Genomic DNA, 16,815 nt, shown 5'->3' with positions numbered 1-16,815 from the left:
AAATATATATATAACCAGAGGACTGGTGCAAATAATTTTTGTGAATGCCACAGAATTATAAAATAAATGATAGGTTATTACAATTACAGTGTATACATTCTATTCTGCTGAACCCAGAAAATTCTTGTGTTGTTTTGTTCAAGCACCCTTCATCTCTTTGTTTTCCTCTTCTCCCTTTTTAATAGCAGTCTCCTTTTGCTCTTATGGACTTCATATAGGCTTTGCACGATAGGCCTTCATTCACAATTACCTGTATTTTTCCTTTTCTTTTATATATCTTTTCACCTCCCTTGCCCTGTCTAGCCTGCACAGTTAGGGACCTCAGCTGGAGGCACAAATGCAGCAGCTTTCTCAGAACTCGGGTACATGCTGCACTCCAAGTCTGGCCAGTAGGTGTCACCACTGAGTGAGGATAAACTTCCTCCACAGCTTGCCCAGCCCTGAGTGAGCCAGTGGAATTATCTCCAAGTCAGTTCTGTCACATCTCCTCCTGGGCAAATCACATGTGTGGCGTTAATTACCTCTGCTGTAGTGAGGATGATCTCTGCACAATATTAAGAATTATATTGCCACTGTGTGACTGCACATAGGCAGGTCAATATTAAAAAAGCACTTATAAATTTGACACTGTGCCAAACATATAGCTGCTTTTTAACAAAAGAATTCAGGGGCATTCAATGTATAGCTTAAAATACAGTAACACTATGTGCGAAGCAGAAAGGCAGGGCCAGAAATCTGTATCAATAATAATAAAATGCTAGAGGCGCATGCGCTCTTGAAAATTCGTGAGCGGTGGCACTGTGAGGTGTGCTTCTGTGCCAGTCCTCATGGCGCCTGCGCGTGACTGTGCAGAAGACACAGAAGACTGTGCAGAAGCGGCCTGCTGAGGTTCGCCAGCCGCTGTAGCGAACCTCGCAAGCCGCTCTCCACCTCCGTGCAGAAGAAGGAGTCGCCGTGTCACCTCCCGCCCTCACTCGCCGCTGATCTTCCTCTTCAGAGCAGCCTGCGATCGTGGCCGGCTTTAAAGAATCTCGCAGGCTGCTCTCCAGCTTCAGTAGCACGCTCCCTCTGACGCAAGGGATCACGTCAGAGGGAACGTGCTACCGAGTTGGAGAGCAGCCTGCGAGGTTCGCTAAAGCCGGCCACCACGATTGCAGGCTGCTTTGGTGAAGAGGAGCAGGCCAGAAGACGCCTGGATGTTGGGAGGGTAAGAAGGGAATCAATACCGGGAGCCAGGGGGAAAGGGAAAGGGGGCTGCTTTGGGGGGAGGGGTGTGCTGGGGGGAGACAGAAGGGGCCATGGATAGGGAGAGGGAAAGGGGGCTGCTTTGGGGGGGAGGTGTATCTTGGGGGCAGACAGCTTTGCTCAGGGGGGGGGGGGAGACAGAAGGATACAGACAGCGGCCAAGGAGAGAGAGAGAGAGAAAGAAACACAGACAGACACATCTATTCTACCACCCGTTAATGTAACGGGCTTAAAGACTAGTAAATTATATATATGGACATGGAGAAGCCAAGAATAAATTGGGCTGAATATAAATATAGTATAGCTTTACAGGGTCTTACACATTTAACTTATACGCTGAAGTCCCAATATTTGGCGCTTCTAAATATAGGTACACTTGTATAAGTTTGTACTGGCATATGAAGTTGTACTACCCATACATATTGGGATAAATTCTACATTAGGCGCTTTGAGTTGCATGTGCTAATGTGGGTGGCATGCCCAACTTAATTGAATAACAAGACAATTAGCATTGATAATTGGCATCTTAAGAAGATAGCGAGATTGTGAACCTGCCAGGACAGATAGGGAAAATGCTTGAGTACCTAATTGTAAAATGCTTAGATAACTTTGATAGGCAGTATATAAAATACCTAAAACAAACAAATAAATAATAAATGTGTGCAAATTTGGGCATGGGATCTGTGCCTAAATTTTACATGCAAGTCCAAAAAGGGTGTGTGAAAATGGTAGGGTCATGGGGGCATTCCTAGAATTTACGCATATAATTGTAGAATAAGAGGGATCGATACCTAATTTACATTGGGTTTTACTGAACGGCGGTAGAGGTTTCTGCCACAGGCTGGCGCGTTAAATGCTCCGATGCTCATAGGAAATTCTATAAGCATCGGAGCATTTAACTCGCCGGCCGGAGTAGAAACCTCTACCACCGTTTAGTAAAAGGAGCCCTTAGGCACTAGAAGATGCACCATGTTTCAATAAGTGTACGTGGATATGCTTAAAATTAGATGTCCAGGGTGGTACATGGAGAGACCCCCAGGAAAGAGACTTTGAAGTACTGGTTGACAAGTTGATGAAGCCATCGCACAATATGCAGCGGTGGCGAAAAGGGCGAACAGAATGCTGGGAATGATTAAGAAGGGGATCACAAGCAGATTGGAGAAGGTTATCATGCCGCTATACCAGGCCATGGTGTGTCCTCACCTGGAGTACTGCGTGCAGCACTGGTCGCCGTACATGAAAGACACAGTACTACTCGAAAGGGTCCAGAGAAGAGTGACTAAAATGGTTAAGGGCTGGAGGAGTTGCTGTACAGCGAGAGAGACTCGCCCTTGAAAAGAGGAGATTGAGAGGGGACATGATCGAAACATTCAAGATACTGAAGGGAATACTCTTAGTATATAAAGACAGGTTGTTCACCCTCTCCAAGGTAGGGAGAACAAGAGGGCACTCTCTAAAGTTGAAAGGGGATAGATTCCGTACAAATGTAAGGAAGTTCTTCTTTACCCAGAGAGTGGTAGACAACTGGAACGCTCTTCCGGAGGCTGTTATAGGGGAAAACACCCTCCAGGGATTCAAGACAAAGTTAGACAAGTTCCTGCTGAACCGGAGCGTACACAGGTAGGGCTGGTCTCAGTTAGGGCACTAGTCTTTGACCTAGGGGCCATCGTGGGAGCGGTCTGCTGGGCACGATGGACCACTGGTCTGACCCAGCAGCGGCAATTCTTATGTTCGGCGAAAGTAAACTGTGCCTAACTCTAAGCATCATTTATAGAATAGTGTTAAATGGGGGTTTTACCCCGTAATGCTGCTGAAAACAAGATTAATTTGAAATGTCTAGATTAAATGTTTAAAAAATTTTCCCCAGATATCTTGCTGAAAATTGACTTGAGGGTGCCTGATGTCCTCTTTGCCGTTTTTGCTCTGTTTAGCAAACTACAATTCTCATTGGCACTCTTCCAGCAAGGACATACACGCTGTTGCTTCAGACAACCTGCAATATTTTTGCAGCTGTGATTCAGAACCTAGCTGATTTTTAGCTGCTTGTACAGAGCATTCCCAGCGCTGCAGTAACCTAGAGCAAGCACAGCGGGTCCAACCATAGTGAAGGACGTTCACCGTTTTAAGTTTGCAAGCTTGTGTTGTTGTTTCAGATGCTGAGTGGTCCTAAATGAAGGAGAAGAATAGAAAAATAAAAGGGGTAAAATACCCCAAGGAGAAGCAAATGAAGCAGGCCTGGTTCAAACTGAAATGGAAGATTAAAGGAAAGGAAGAAGCTGCTCAACTAAAAAGTCGTTAGCAGAAAAGTCCCTTCTGTACTCCTTAACCCTCCTCCCCTCCCAAAAAAAGAAAAAAAAATCAGATGCGAAAAACTCTCAACCAATCAGAACAGTGCTCATGCATCTTTAAACAAAACAAGACAACTGAAAGAGCACTCTGCTCTCCAGCTTCACCATACCTTCCTTGCACTCCAGGGCCACACGGGACTCTAGGTTGTCCATCTGCATCTGGAGCCTTTTGAGGGTCCGGTCAGCATCCCTTGTCTTCCTCTTGTAGGCGATGAGCACGGCGATGATGGCAAGAAGCAGCAGACCCCCTCCAGCACTGATCCCCATGATGGCAGGTAACGTGAGGGCACTGTCAGCAGAGATCTGCAGGGTGCCTGGGGAGTACTGGAGCCCTCCCACCAAAATCTGAGAGGGGGGACAGGAAATAAAGGTGGCCAATCAGCTGTCAGAGGTGATGAGGAACAAAGTCACACCAATGGTCACAAATATGCCCTCGCTGTTCAACTTTCACAGCAGTAAGTGTCATTGCTATTGAAATATCTATGTTTAATAACACAACTGCAGACAGAATCCTAAAGAATAAAATCTTGACCAGATACAGTAGAACGTTGGATTGCAAGTAACTTGGGATGCAAATGTTTTGCAAGACAAGCAAAACATTTTATTAAATTTTAACTTGATATACAAGCAAGGTCTTGCAATACAAGGACACACATCACATCATCACAACTGAGCTGATGGTTCGTCTCTCTCTGACGTTGCAGGAGTGTAGTGACTGTTCTAAATGAGCAAGGGCTTGCAATACAAGTACGTATAGTATTTTGCATTAAAGTTTTGGGGTTGTGGAACAAATTGCTTGAGTTTCCATTTTTTCTTATGGGGAAATTCGCTTTGATATACGAATGTTTTGGATTACGTGCATGTTTTCGGAACAAATTATGCTTGTAAAACCAAGGTTTTACTGTATTTCTATGTCATAAGAAGTAGGGTATCCAAAGCCATGGTTTTAATCCACATCTGCATATAAATGTGATTTCTGCTCATAAGACGAGGGCAGAGCTATCTCAAGGATAGATACATTAAGCCAGAAGAGGGATCAAGTAGATGATATGGACATAGGGGTATTAGTTGAAAGAGTGACCATAGGCTATGGTTTGTGTCTCAGGGTGTTGTGGAAGTAGCATTTGCACACATCCTTCCCCCGTGGAAAGACTTGGGCCTGTAACTACACGCTCTGAAGAAAGTGTGTCAGCCTAATCCATGACAGAGTGCAAATTACTAAAGTCATACTTCTCTCCAGTGATGAACACATTTCAACAAGATTCTGTGTTGCAAATGGGTCATCGGTAAAATCAATTGCAACTGATACAGCGTCTTGCAAAAGCTTGCATTCTGTTGTCTAAAATATATAATTCAGAATGTATTAAAGTGGGGACCGTTTCACTGAAGTACAAAAGATACTCTACCCTTTCAACATGAAAGAACACTTACAGAACATCTTCAAAAAGTAAATAAGATTAAGAAACCCAAAAGCCTTGATTGCATAAGTCTTCTTACCCCTTGATCCAATATTTGGTGGAATTGCCTTCTGCAGCACTAATAGCCATGTGTCATTTAGGATAAACGTCTCCAGCTCTTCACAATGGAATGGTGTATTTTTTGCTCAGTTTTCTTGGCAAAAAAGCTCAGGCTCTTGCAGGATGGCTGGGGATCATCTGTGGACTGCAGTCTTCAGGTCTTGCCATAGGCATCGGAATGGGGGAGGCCACAGGGGATGTAGGTTCCACAAAAATTGCCGGTAGTAACAGGGCCAACAGGGATCCTGCAGGTATAGAAACGCCAACTGATGCAGCGACCTTGGCGCTCTCATGGGAGCAGCATCTTGCTGCCAGCCACTGTACCTGTTGGTCTCTCTTCCCTTCCTTGAGATCTACTCCCACCCACCCCCCACGCATCTACTTTGAATTTCTTGTAAAAGTTGCCGAGTAGCGAAACCGATTCACAGTGTCGATCTGCTTCTGGCTCTGGCATCTTATCTCCACTGTGGCCTGCCCCAGAGGAAACAGGAAGTTGTCAGAGAGGGTGGGCTGCAATGGAGAGAATGCACCTGGGCTGGCGGCAGAGCAACGCTGTGAATTGGTTCTGCCACCCAGCAACTTTTACAAGAAATTCAAAGTACATGTGGAGGGTGAGAGGGGATGGGAAAGGAAAAGGAGTAGATGTCGGAGAAGGGACATAGAAGAGACTGACGACCAGCAGGCACGTTGGCCGACAGAAAGATGTAACTTCCACCAGAGTGCCACTTAGAAATGAAGCCCTTCCTGAGACATTTCAGATTTGGAGGCGGGGTAGACGTTAGAGAGCGATATAGGTCTTGGGGAAAGATGTTGGACTCAATTGATGGAAGGAGGGAGAAATGCGAGACTCAGGAATGGGGTAAGGGAGGGAAGGAAGGAAGGAGGGAGGGAGACATGGAAAGATGTCAGATTTGCGAGGGACAGGGAAAGATGGACTTGGGGACAGCAGAGGGGGGTAGAAGGGGAACAGTGAGAGATGAATTTGGAGGAGGCCAGAGGAAGCAAGAGAGAGAGAGATGGACATGGGGGAAGACTAAGGGTCAGGGAGTGATGGTAGAAGGAGGTGAAAGGGAGAGATGGATATGGAGTGGCAAAATGGGGAGAGGGAGAGATAGATTTGGTGGAGTGGGCAAAATGGGGAAGGGGAAAAAGATTCAGGGGAGGGATAGATGGATGACTCAGGGAGAGCAAAGGAGGGAGATGGACAGAGAAAGGCGGAGGGGATATGGACTCAGGGCCAGAATGGGGAGGGGGGAAGAGAAGAGATGTCAGTCTTGGGAGGAGGGAGTGGAAGAGCAGAAAGGAGAGATGTTGCACTTGTGGGAGGGAAAAATAAAGAAAGAGGAAGAAAATGATGTGGGGTAAGCGATAAGGAGGAGAGATGCTAGAAACTGGATAAATGTGGGAGAGTTGTCAAGGAGATGAGTGAGCAGAATAATGAGTATACAAGAGTAGAAATGTGGTAATGGGAAACAGATAAAAGGGAATAAGAGGGTGACAAATATGAAAGCTAGGGGATGAGAGAAGGAGATAAAAAGTTGATCAGATAAAAAGTAAAAAGGAATAAAGCAATGTTCCCTCTAAGCTGCATGGCAGCATACCTTTTGGTAGCAGGTAGAGAATGACATGGGGACAAATTTTTCCCCGTCCCCGTGGGAACTCATTTTTCCATCCCGTCCCCACGAGTTCTTTTCCTGTCCCTGCCCCATTCCTGTAAGCTCTGCCTTAACCACACAAGCCTCGAACACGTATGATTTTAAAGTGTTTGAGTTTTATGCAGATGAGAATGAAGCTTGCAGGAGTGGTACAGGGACAGGAAAAGAACTCACCGGAACAGAAAATTTAGTTCCCGTGGGGATGGGGAAAAATTTGTCTCCTTGCCATTCTCTAGTAGCAGGCCATTCAACCAGCACACCAGGACCACTGGCCATACTCTGCTGCTGTTGCTGCCTGTGACTTTGTGAAGAAAAAAGTGCATCTCGAAGAAAGGAGAAGGAGGCCTACTTGGATGTCTTAGAGCTGACCAGAACACAGGTACACACCCTTGGGAGGGGGCATGAACTTGGGACACAGAAGGGAGAGACGAGGCACAAACCTTGGACAAAGGCTGGAAGGAAGGGAGGGGGCATGAACTTGTGACACAGAAGGGATGAAGGGAACACACTGGGGGCACAGAAGGGAGGGGGCATGACCTTGGGATATAGGATGGAGAAAGAGATGCTGAGGTGTGGGAGGGAATAGAAAAGGAGAATTATTGAGAATGGGTGTGAGAGAGGGAAAGTGATGGTGTACATGGGGAAAGGAAAAAAGAGGAGAATTGTTGGGCATAGGGAGGGAGAGAATTGTTGGACATAGTGAAGGGAGTGGAGTAAGGTAAAGAGAGATGAGAGGGAGAAATATATGTGGTGGTGGTGGAGAGGAAACAGTGACAGACGGAAAGTGATGCAAGGGGGAGGAATATTGGACATGGTGGAGATGGGAATGGAGGAAAAGATGTGGCATGGTGCTGGAGAGGGGTGATAGAAGGAGAAATGTTGGGCATGGGGCTCGTGGGCAGGGGCAAAAGATGCTGCACACAGTCCGGGGGATAAGAGAGTGAGAAATGTTGGATGTGGCAGTAGAGGGAGCTGGAAAGATGCACCCTGGATCTCTATTTCTCTTTTCCTACTCCTTTGCAGCAAGGGAGGGAATGAGAAATGGTAGACAGTGAGAGAGAGAGACATTGCACATGGGGGTGGATGAGATAGGAAGAAATGCTATACAGGGGTATGAAAAGGAAAAAGGGTGTGCTTTATGTAGTTTAATTTTGTGGTTACTATTATGTGTTGCTAAAATATTATATTGTGTGTATATGAAGAATAAATGGAAGAAATGGCATTTACAATTAGTACTATTATTATGGGGTGGGGACTGGGGCAGAGCTTGAGGGGGGGGGGTCTTGGGTGGGGTCTAGGGCAGAGCTTTGGGCCCTACCAAACAAAAAAAAAAAGTGTTCCACTGCCTATGGGTCCTGCCACACATTTTCTATTAGATTCAGGTCTGGGCTTTGACTGGGTCACTCGAGGACATTCTATTGTTGCTTTAGCTTTGTACTTAGGATTGCTGTTCACTGTCCTGCCAAAAGGTGACTCTGAGACAGCAGATTGGGACAGGGTTCCTCCAGAATCTACCAGATCTTTACACCATCCATCCTTCCCTTGATATGAACAAGTCTCCATTGAAGCAAAGCATCACCTCAAAATAACGTTGCCACCATCTTCTCCCATGTTGTGTGCACTGTCCCTTAAGTGCTTCTTTGCTAATGCTATGTAGCACACCATATGGATTTTTTTTTTCGGCACTGGCTTCTTTTTTTCCTACTGGCCCATGCAGGCCAGGTTTGCGGAGTAAAGTTTAAATTTCTGAACAGTCAACATTTTCCTTAGTCTCAGCCAGAGACCTCTGTAGTTCATTTAACATAATTTTAGGACTCAGCAGTTCTCTCTGCCTCCTTCATGCCATCAGTAACTGTAGATTATGTCTCGATGGTGCCAAAATATTTCTACTTAACAGCTATGGACCTAACAGTACTCCATTAATATTCAAGCACACTGAAAGTTTCTTACAGGCATTCCCCAGTTTGTATCTTTTTGAATAACCTTATCCCAGGGTTCTTTCCATATCTGGCACATTTAGACCTTTGCTTAAAATTGATTTCGTACAGATTGTTCTAGCACATTGAAAGCACGGAGTATGTTATGTAGTTCGGTAAACAAACCTCCCCTACTATAATGCATTCCGAACTGTATTTTTTATACAGAATGTAGAAAATGTAGACGGGTGTGATGAAGGATATATTTAGGTGTGATTTTTTTTTTTAGTTTTATTGTTTTATTGATTGTATATACAGTCAAACCTCGGTTTGCGAGTAACGCAGTTTGCATGTGTTTTGCAAGACGAGCAAAATATTCTCGCAAATCTTGCCTCACAAACCGAGCGTTGACTCGATATGCGAGCCCCCACCCCCTTCCAAACCCTTACCGCGATCGGGTACCGGCACGCAACACCAACCCACAGGACGTGTCGGTGCTGAAAGAGTCTGCCGCCTGCCGGTGATCTCTGCTGGGTCTTGAGCATCTGTGCATACTCAAGGCCTTCTGGCTCCCGCTCTCTCCGAGATTCTAATGAAATTCTAAACCGAGGGGGGGGGCAGGCGATGCTGGTTCTTAGGGATGGGGTGGGCGAAGCTAATTCCTGGGGATGGGGTGCAAGCGTGCCAATGGTATGGGGGGGGGTGTCTTTTGGGGGTGGGGTGGGGTGTAAGCACGCCAGGGGCCTTGGGGGGAGAGTATCTTTTGGGGATGTGGAACGAATCGCCCGCTTTTCCATTCATTCCTATGGGGAAAATTGCTTTGATATTTGAGCACTTTGGTTTACGAGCATGCTTCTGGAACGAACTATGCTCACAAACCAAAGTTCCACTTTATTAATAATAGTTTTAATTGATATGTTATGTATGCATTCTGTTACTGGACCGGTTAATAGGTGTGATTATTTATTTATTTTAAAAATGTATCACCCGCTTAGCATCTAAGCTGTTTACAAAAACACATTCGTAATACAAAGGTAGCACAAGAAAGAAACAATAATAAAACATTAAAACATGTTGTATTTCAAGGAAAAACATTTTATAGTGGAGCTTACTCTGTGCTGGGTTTCTCTACCTCCCCTGAATCTGGCTTGCTCTTAGCCTCTTTTCCTTTTTATATTTCCCCCCTACCTGAGTCGCTGCCACCTGCTAATTGCCAGGTAAAGTGATGGTGGCAGCGCTACAGAGAGAGTCTCCTGGTTGCTGTGGCAACAGGTTAGCAGGTGGCGACAGGGCTGGTTAACAGAGAGTGAAAAGCTCTTTCCCAGGCTCCTCCCTCTGCCTTCAAAAAGAACCAGCACTGCACACAGGAACGGTGTTTTAGCACAGAAATCTCAGCTGCCATTTGTCCTTTTCGTGTATATCCACACCAAAAAGATACACTCTCACATGCACACATCTATTTACAGCACGTGCAAATGCAGGCAAATGTGCAGACACACAAGCACACATACACTGAAAGATTCAGCCAACCAACGTAACCTGCTACACAATATTATTTTTTTCGTATGCCAGAGGTGAGATGAGATGTGCAGCTAATCCTGCTGCTAACAGACACTGTGTGGAGTACACATGTCTCTCCTTCCTCAATCCCCTAGCCCCTCTCCTAAAATAAGAGGACCCATGGGAGCCTCCTTAGCAGAGGTTATGAGAATGGCATACTGATTTCTCACCATGACACGCTGGCGGCCGCTCTGGATAGGAGTGTCGCACAACAGCTGGGTGTCGGACACAGTTGGTGTGCATGGCTTATCCCCAATCAGTACCGTGTAGTTCAGCTTGGCATTCCCAGGAGCTGCAGGAGTCAGGTTCCTACCCTGCAGGGATAAAACCAGGTCCCATAGGTGAAGAAAGGAACACAGGAACCAGAGGAATAACATTTGCACTTGAATTGCTAGGAGTCCATTTGCGGGAAACCTGGCTTACTCTTAAGCTGGAATCATTGCCTGTCTGGTGTTAAAGGACACCTGTGACCTTCAAGTTTGTCTTGGCTGCTGTCAGTAGTACTTTAGCATTGTAAATACTAAATAAATTCTGGTCTATACATTTTCTGAGAGGATGCTGAGCGGGGGAAAAAAATTGGCATCCAGACTGTGCAAGAGCAGCAGCTCTGATTCTCTGTGCAGACGCAGCTCTAAACACCAGATCTGCTTTCCTGCCTCTGGGATCAAAGCTAATTTTCCTCCACTGTCTTGGTGTTAAGGGGCATTCTTTAGGGCAGGGGTGTCCAACCTTTTGGCTTCCCTGGGCCGCATTGGCCGAAAAAATTATTTTCTGGGGCCGCACAAAACGCTGCAGCAAGACAGAGGAGGGAGCAGGCAAGAAGGTAAACACCCGGGGGCAGCAGAGGAAAACACTGCATCGCCCTCAACCTGGGCCGCACAAAATACTTTACGGGACGCATGCGGCACTCGGACACCCCTGCCTTAAGAGCGTCCAGTTATCCCAGGGCAATAGTAGCCCCATGAACAAAGGTTACACTGCCAGCAGTACACAGACATATTTACAAATGACTTGGAAACAAAATTAACAAGCAAGGTGATCACATTTGCCGATGATACAAAGTTGTTAAATCACAAAAGGGTTGTGAAAACTGCAAGAGGACCTTACAGGACTGGGAAGCTGGGCATTCATAGATGACATTAAGTTTGATCAAGTGCACATAGGGAAGAGCAACCCAAGCTAAAGCTATATGATGCAAGGTTCCACATTAGATGCCACCACCCAGGAAAACTGACGATATGTTAAAACCCTCCGTTGAGTGTGAAGGCAGCTAAGACAGCAAATAGAATGTTACAAATTATTAGGAAAAGAATGGCGAATAAAGCTGAAATTATAAAGCCTTTGTATCGCTTCATGGTGCTACCACACTACTTACCAGTATTACTATTTATCAGCCATATAGCACTGAAAGACTTATGCAGCGCTGTACATTTTGACATTTAATAGATGGTCCCTGCTCAGAAGAGTTTACAGTCTAACTTGGACAGACAGACATGGCATAGGGTTGGGAATGCAGATCCCAAGGTGAGAGGAACTAGGAGTTGAAAGCAGTCTCAAAGAGGTGAGCTTTGAACTTGGACTTGAACACTGCCAGAGGCGGAGCCCACCATAGGAATTTGAGCAGTTTGTTCTAGGCATACGACGCAGAAAGATAGAAGGGATAAAGTCTGGAGTTGGCAGAAGAGGAGAAGGGCACAGACAGGAGGGACCCACCAGCTGAGCAGAGCTCACGGGGAGGGGGGAAGAGGGGGTAGGAGACATAAAGGGAGATAGTGAGAGCATGGAAGTGAATGCATCTGTAAGTCAGTGCACTTCTCTCTCCGTATTCGTGGTTTCAGCACTTGCGATTTCGCTTATTCGCGATTTTTGGCATGCTGGCTCCCCCCCCCCCAAATTATATCCAGCGCTGTGCCAATAAAAATTTTGGATTGATGTGGTAGCTAGGAAATATTTTCTTTCCTGCTATACAAGCAACCATATAAGATCTTAACCGACCCTCAGTGGCACCACTCAGGACTCAAACTTTTCATTGTCCTGAGCTTTACGTGTCTGCTCATCACTGGGTCTAATGATCTTTTTCATAGAGCTAAATATTTTTTTCTTAAACTTTTTAGCTTTTTATTTTTTTATATTTTTATACTTAGCTTAAAACTGTGGCTAAGTCCTCTTGGCTCGAGATGTCAGCATTTATAAGGGATGTCAAAGCCGACATGTTTCGCCTAAATAGCTTTTTCAAGGCTTCATCCCTCTTTACCGCCGACAACCACTGTAACCGCCAATTCTTTAGGGGTGTAAAGAATTGGCGGTTACAGTGGTTGTCGGCGGTAAAGAGGGATGAAGCCTTGAAAAAGCTATTTAGGCGAAACATGTCGGCTTTGACATCCCTTATAAATGCTGACATCTCGAGCCAAGAGGACTTAGCCACAGTTTTAAGCTAAGTATAAAAATATAAAAATATAAAAGAATAAAAAGCTAAAAAGTTTAAGAAAAAAATATTTAGCTCTATGAAAAAGATCATTAGACCCAGTGACGAGCAGACACGTAAAGCTCAGGACAATGAAAAGTTTGGAGTCCTGAGTGGCGCCACTGAGGGTCGGTCAAGATCTAATATGGTTGCTTGTATAGCAGGAAAGAAAATATTTCCTAGCTACCACATCGATATATGAAGTAAGCACCTACATTTAATTATAGTGCTTTGGTTTGAATAAAAATTTTGGAGCATTTTTCCCAGCACTTCCTTCAGAGAAAATCGCTGCTTACCAATGGCTCACGCCGTACGTCATGTGAAGCTTTTGCCCAGTCCCGTTTGAGCCATCCTTGTCAGCAGTTTAACCGAGGCTGGCCCTTCCCTTCCTCGGTCCAAGCACTCTTTTTTTTTTTTCTGAATTGTTCCCGCTCCCCATTGGCTCAGATTTGTCTCGAGCCCCTTAACAGCTGAGAGAATCTGTTTAGCTAGAAATCTAGCACCTCCTCCTTACGTGCTCTTCCTCTGCTGATTGGTTCAAATATGCTGTTTGTGGAGCTCTCCATCCTCATTGGTCAATGCGGTCAGGCTACCTTGAATGGAACGGAATCGTACAAGTGGCGGGTCGGAGAGAGTGGCAAGGCTTGTGTTGGTTGGTATGAGTAATAAATAGATGCAGAAGTTTCTTCGTCCTGCCGGTTATTTATTTTTTTGGCTTGTGCTTAGTGTAGAGTACGCGGTTAGTTCGATTGGAGTAGATAATGCCGTTATATGTCACTGAGGAAAGTTGTACTTTGCGTATCGAGCTTTTTTGTTATTTGCGGTTTTTCTGTATTCACGGGTCTGTTCGTCCCCCAATCACTGTGAATATGGAGGGAGAAGTGTATTTGAAAACGGATGGGAAGCCAATGAAGTGACTTTAGGAGATGGGTAACGTGAGTATAGTGACTCACACAGAATATGAGTCATGCAGCCAAATTGAGTATTGTATTGTGTACAATTCTGGTCACCTCAACTCAAAAATGACCTAGCAGAATTAGAAAAGATACAGAAAAGGGCAACCAAAATGTAAATTCCTAAGTGGAGTGGAACTGATAGACATGAATCGCTTCTTTACTTTTTCCAAAAGTACAAGGACTAAGTAGTAAATTTAGAACAAACAGGAGAAAATATTTTTCCCTCCACACATAATTAAGCTCTAAAATTTGTTGCCGGAGGATTTGGTAAAAGCAATTAGTGTAGCAGAGTTTTAAAGAAGGCCCTTACAGATTTGGGAAAAACCCACTGGTTATTCCAGCATGAAATCTGCTTTACTTTTTTTGGGATTTTGCCAGATTCTTGTGACACAGACTGGCCACTGTTGGAAATAGGATGCTGGGTTAAACAGGCCTTTAGTCTGATCTGGTACGGTGATGCTTGTGTACTTAGGCATTATAAGAAAGAAGTGCCACTGGGGGTCAGACCAAAAGGTCTGTCAAACCCAGCATCCCGTCTCCAGTAATTGCCAATCCAAGTCCCAAAATACATGGTAGTATCCCAAAGAGCAGCTCTATTCTTTACTGCTAATACCCGGAGATAACCCATCTGTTCTAAAAGTGCCTTAATACAGTAACATCTTTCAATAAAACTCAAGAGCCTAACTAGCCCCCTCCTTTACAAAGCTGCACTAGCGTTTTTCACGCTGGCTGTGGCGCTTAACAGCTTGGACGCTCAGAGGAATTCCATGAGCGTCCGAGCTGTTACCACCGCAGCCAGTACTAAAGACGCTGCCGCAGTTTTGTAAAGGAGGGGGTATATGTTGAGTCAAAACATACTTTCTCCAATTTGTTTTAACATATTACTTAATAGTTTCATGGTGAGTCCCCTATTCATAAAGATAAATAACCCTCTCTTATTTCACCACTGCCTCCCATTTATATTATACACCTCTGCCATATCTCTGCTTGGCATTCCTTCTCCTAACATTACATTACATTAGAGATTTCTATTCCGCCATTACCTTGCGGATTACAAAAGGCGGATTACAAAAGATATAAAAATGGGGGTTACAATGGAAGAATAATAGTCATTTCTAGCGTTGTAAAGACCTGTTTAACCTGTTTAGCTTTTCTTCATAAGGAAGCTAGCTGTTCCAATCCCTTTATCAGGGCCAGCTTAATCTATGGACCAGGTGAGGCTCTGGCCAGGGTGCCAAATGCCCAGGGCGGTGATGTCACAGGCCTATAAGTTAAGCTATGAGATGGCTTGAACACTCTCCAACTCATCCCTCCTCTGACGCTGTTGCACAGTCCTGACAGGATGCGGCTTTAAAGGCCAGCTGCTGTGAGGGGGGGGGGGAAGGGCCTGCGGCAACATCAGCATCAGAGGAAGGCGGTCCTTCCTCATGACGCTGCTACTCAATACCCCCCGCTGGCCCTCCCTCCTTGCAGCAGCTGGCCTATGAAGCCGCATCTTGTCGGGACCAGACAGTAGTATCAGAGGAAGAAGACTACCCACACAGATCAGGTCACTAAACTCACTAATGACCTTCCGAAGAGCAGTAAAGACCTTCCTCTTCCATCAATCAGGCCATTAAAAACTGCCTCCTCAATATACTTCTCCTAGTACTCTTCGCTATGACCAGTCTGGTCTCTAGAATAAGCTCTGTTATTGTCTACTTATTTGTTGTCATGACTAGTCTGTTTTCAAACGATTGTGAATGTCTATTTGTAACCCGTTCTTAGCTTCTGGGAGAACGGGATAGAAATAGAAATAAATAAGAAGAAAACTGGCCTGGGGGAGGTGGGGGTAATAAAATGGGTCCGGGGCACCAGAACAGAAGTAGATCCAGGGCATCATAATCTTTTGAGTCAGCCTTGCCCTTTATCATTTAGATTGCCTTCCTATACCTTTTCTAGTTCATAAGAATAGCCTTACTGGGTTAGACCAATGGTCCATCAAGCCCTGTAGCATGTTCTCACGGTGGCCAATCCAGATCACTAGTACCTGACAAAAACCCAACAAGTAGCAAACATTCTGTGCTACTGACCCAGGGCAACAGTGGCTTCCCCCATATCTTTCTCAATAACAGACTATAGACTTTTTCAAACTGTATGGGGCTCATAATCAAAACTTAAACACCTCCAAAAACCCAGCCAAAACAGCAATTGGACGACCTAAAAGACAGGTCGTCCTGCAGGAATAATCAAATGTTTCACAGGACTTCCTGGACAAAACTTAAAAGTTGTTGAGTTAGATGATATAAAAACAGGTATAAGTGTCAAAAAGGTATCTAACGTGACCAGATAACCACTACAGAGACAAAGTAAAGACCCCTACACACTCCCCCAGTGTTCAATGACCCCCTCACACACCACAAAGATTGAAATAAAAAACTACATACCTGTCTCCAGAACATCAGCACCAGAGGATTTAGAATCAGAAAATAATATTAAATATTGAACTAAGGCCAGTACTGGGCAGACTTGCACAGTCTGTGTCTGTATATGGCCGTTTGGGGGAGGATGGGTTGGAGAGGGCTTCAATGGCTGGGAGGGTGTAGATGGGCTGGAGTAGGTTTTAACTGAGATTTCGGCAGTTGGAACCCAAGCACAGTACCGGGTAAAGCTTTGGATTCTTGCCCAGAAATAGCTAAGACGAAAAAATTAAAAAATTTAAATTGAATCAGGTTGGGCAGACTGGATGGACCATTCGGGTCTTTATCTGCCGTCATCTACCATGTTACTATGGTATAGGAAGGCCTAGTAGAGTTGTTAAATAGCCTGGGGGTTGGCTAGTGAACCAGAGAGAGAAGGACCCAGGCCCATAAGCCACTCTAACCACTACATTTATGGTGGAACATGTGTACCCCCCAACCCCCCTCCAAAAAAAAACCCCTACTCTACTGCCATAACGGCTATTGGGGTTGTAGACAGGTGAGTATAGTGGGTTTTGGGGGGCTCACCATAACCTATAAGGGATTTCTGGTGAGATGTTTATGTGGCACCCTTTTTTGTGACATTCACAGCAGTGCCCTGTAAGGTGCCCCACTGCTCTGTTGCCATGTCTGGGTGTGGCCAGTCCATTACAAGATTTGTCCCTCCCACGTCCAAATGGCCTTATTCTGGGCAT

General features: G+C 45.2%; 1 protein-coding gene across 3 annotated transcripts in view; it reads right to left on the bottom strand.

Annotated features, from left to right (window-relative positions):
- The window catches only part of PLXNA3 (plexin A3), a 479,210-nt gene that overhangs the window by 64,970 nt on the left and 397,425 nt on the right, over positions 1-16,815 (bottom strand). For all 3 annotated transcript variants that reach the window (XM_033922827.1, XM_033922819.1, XM_033922836.1), the window contains exons 19-20: positions 10,412-10,555; positions 3,704-3,938 (exon numbers count right to left, since the gene is read on the bottom strand). In XM_033922827.1, coding sequence (XP_033778718.1) covers positions 3,704-3,938; positions 10,412-10,555 — 379 coding nt within the window. The remainder of the gene's footprint in view (positions 1-3,703; positions 3,939-10,411; positions 10,556-16,815) is intronic.

This window comes from Geotrypetes seraphini, chromosome 1, assembly GCF_902459505.1.
Source record: "Geotrypetes seraphini chromosome 1, aGeoSer1.1, whole genome shotgun sequence".
NCBI classification, from domain to species: domain Eukaryota; kingdom Metazoa; phylum Chordata; class Amphibia; order Gymnophiona; family Dermophiidae; genus Geotrypetes; species Geotrypetes seraphini.
This window is presented reverse-complemented; position numbering and strand designations above follow the sequence as displayed.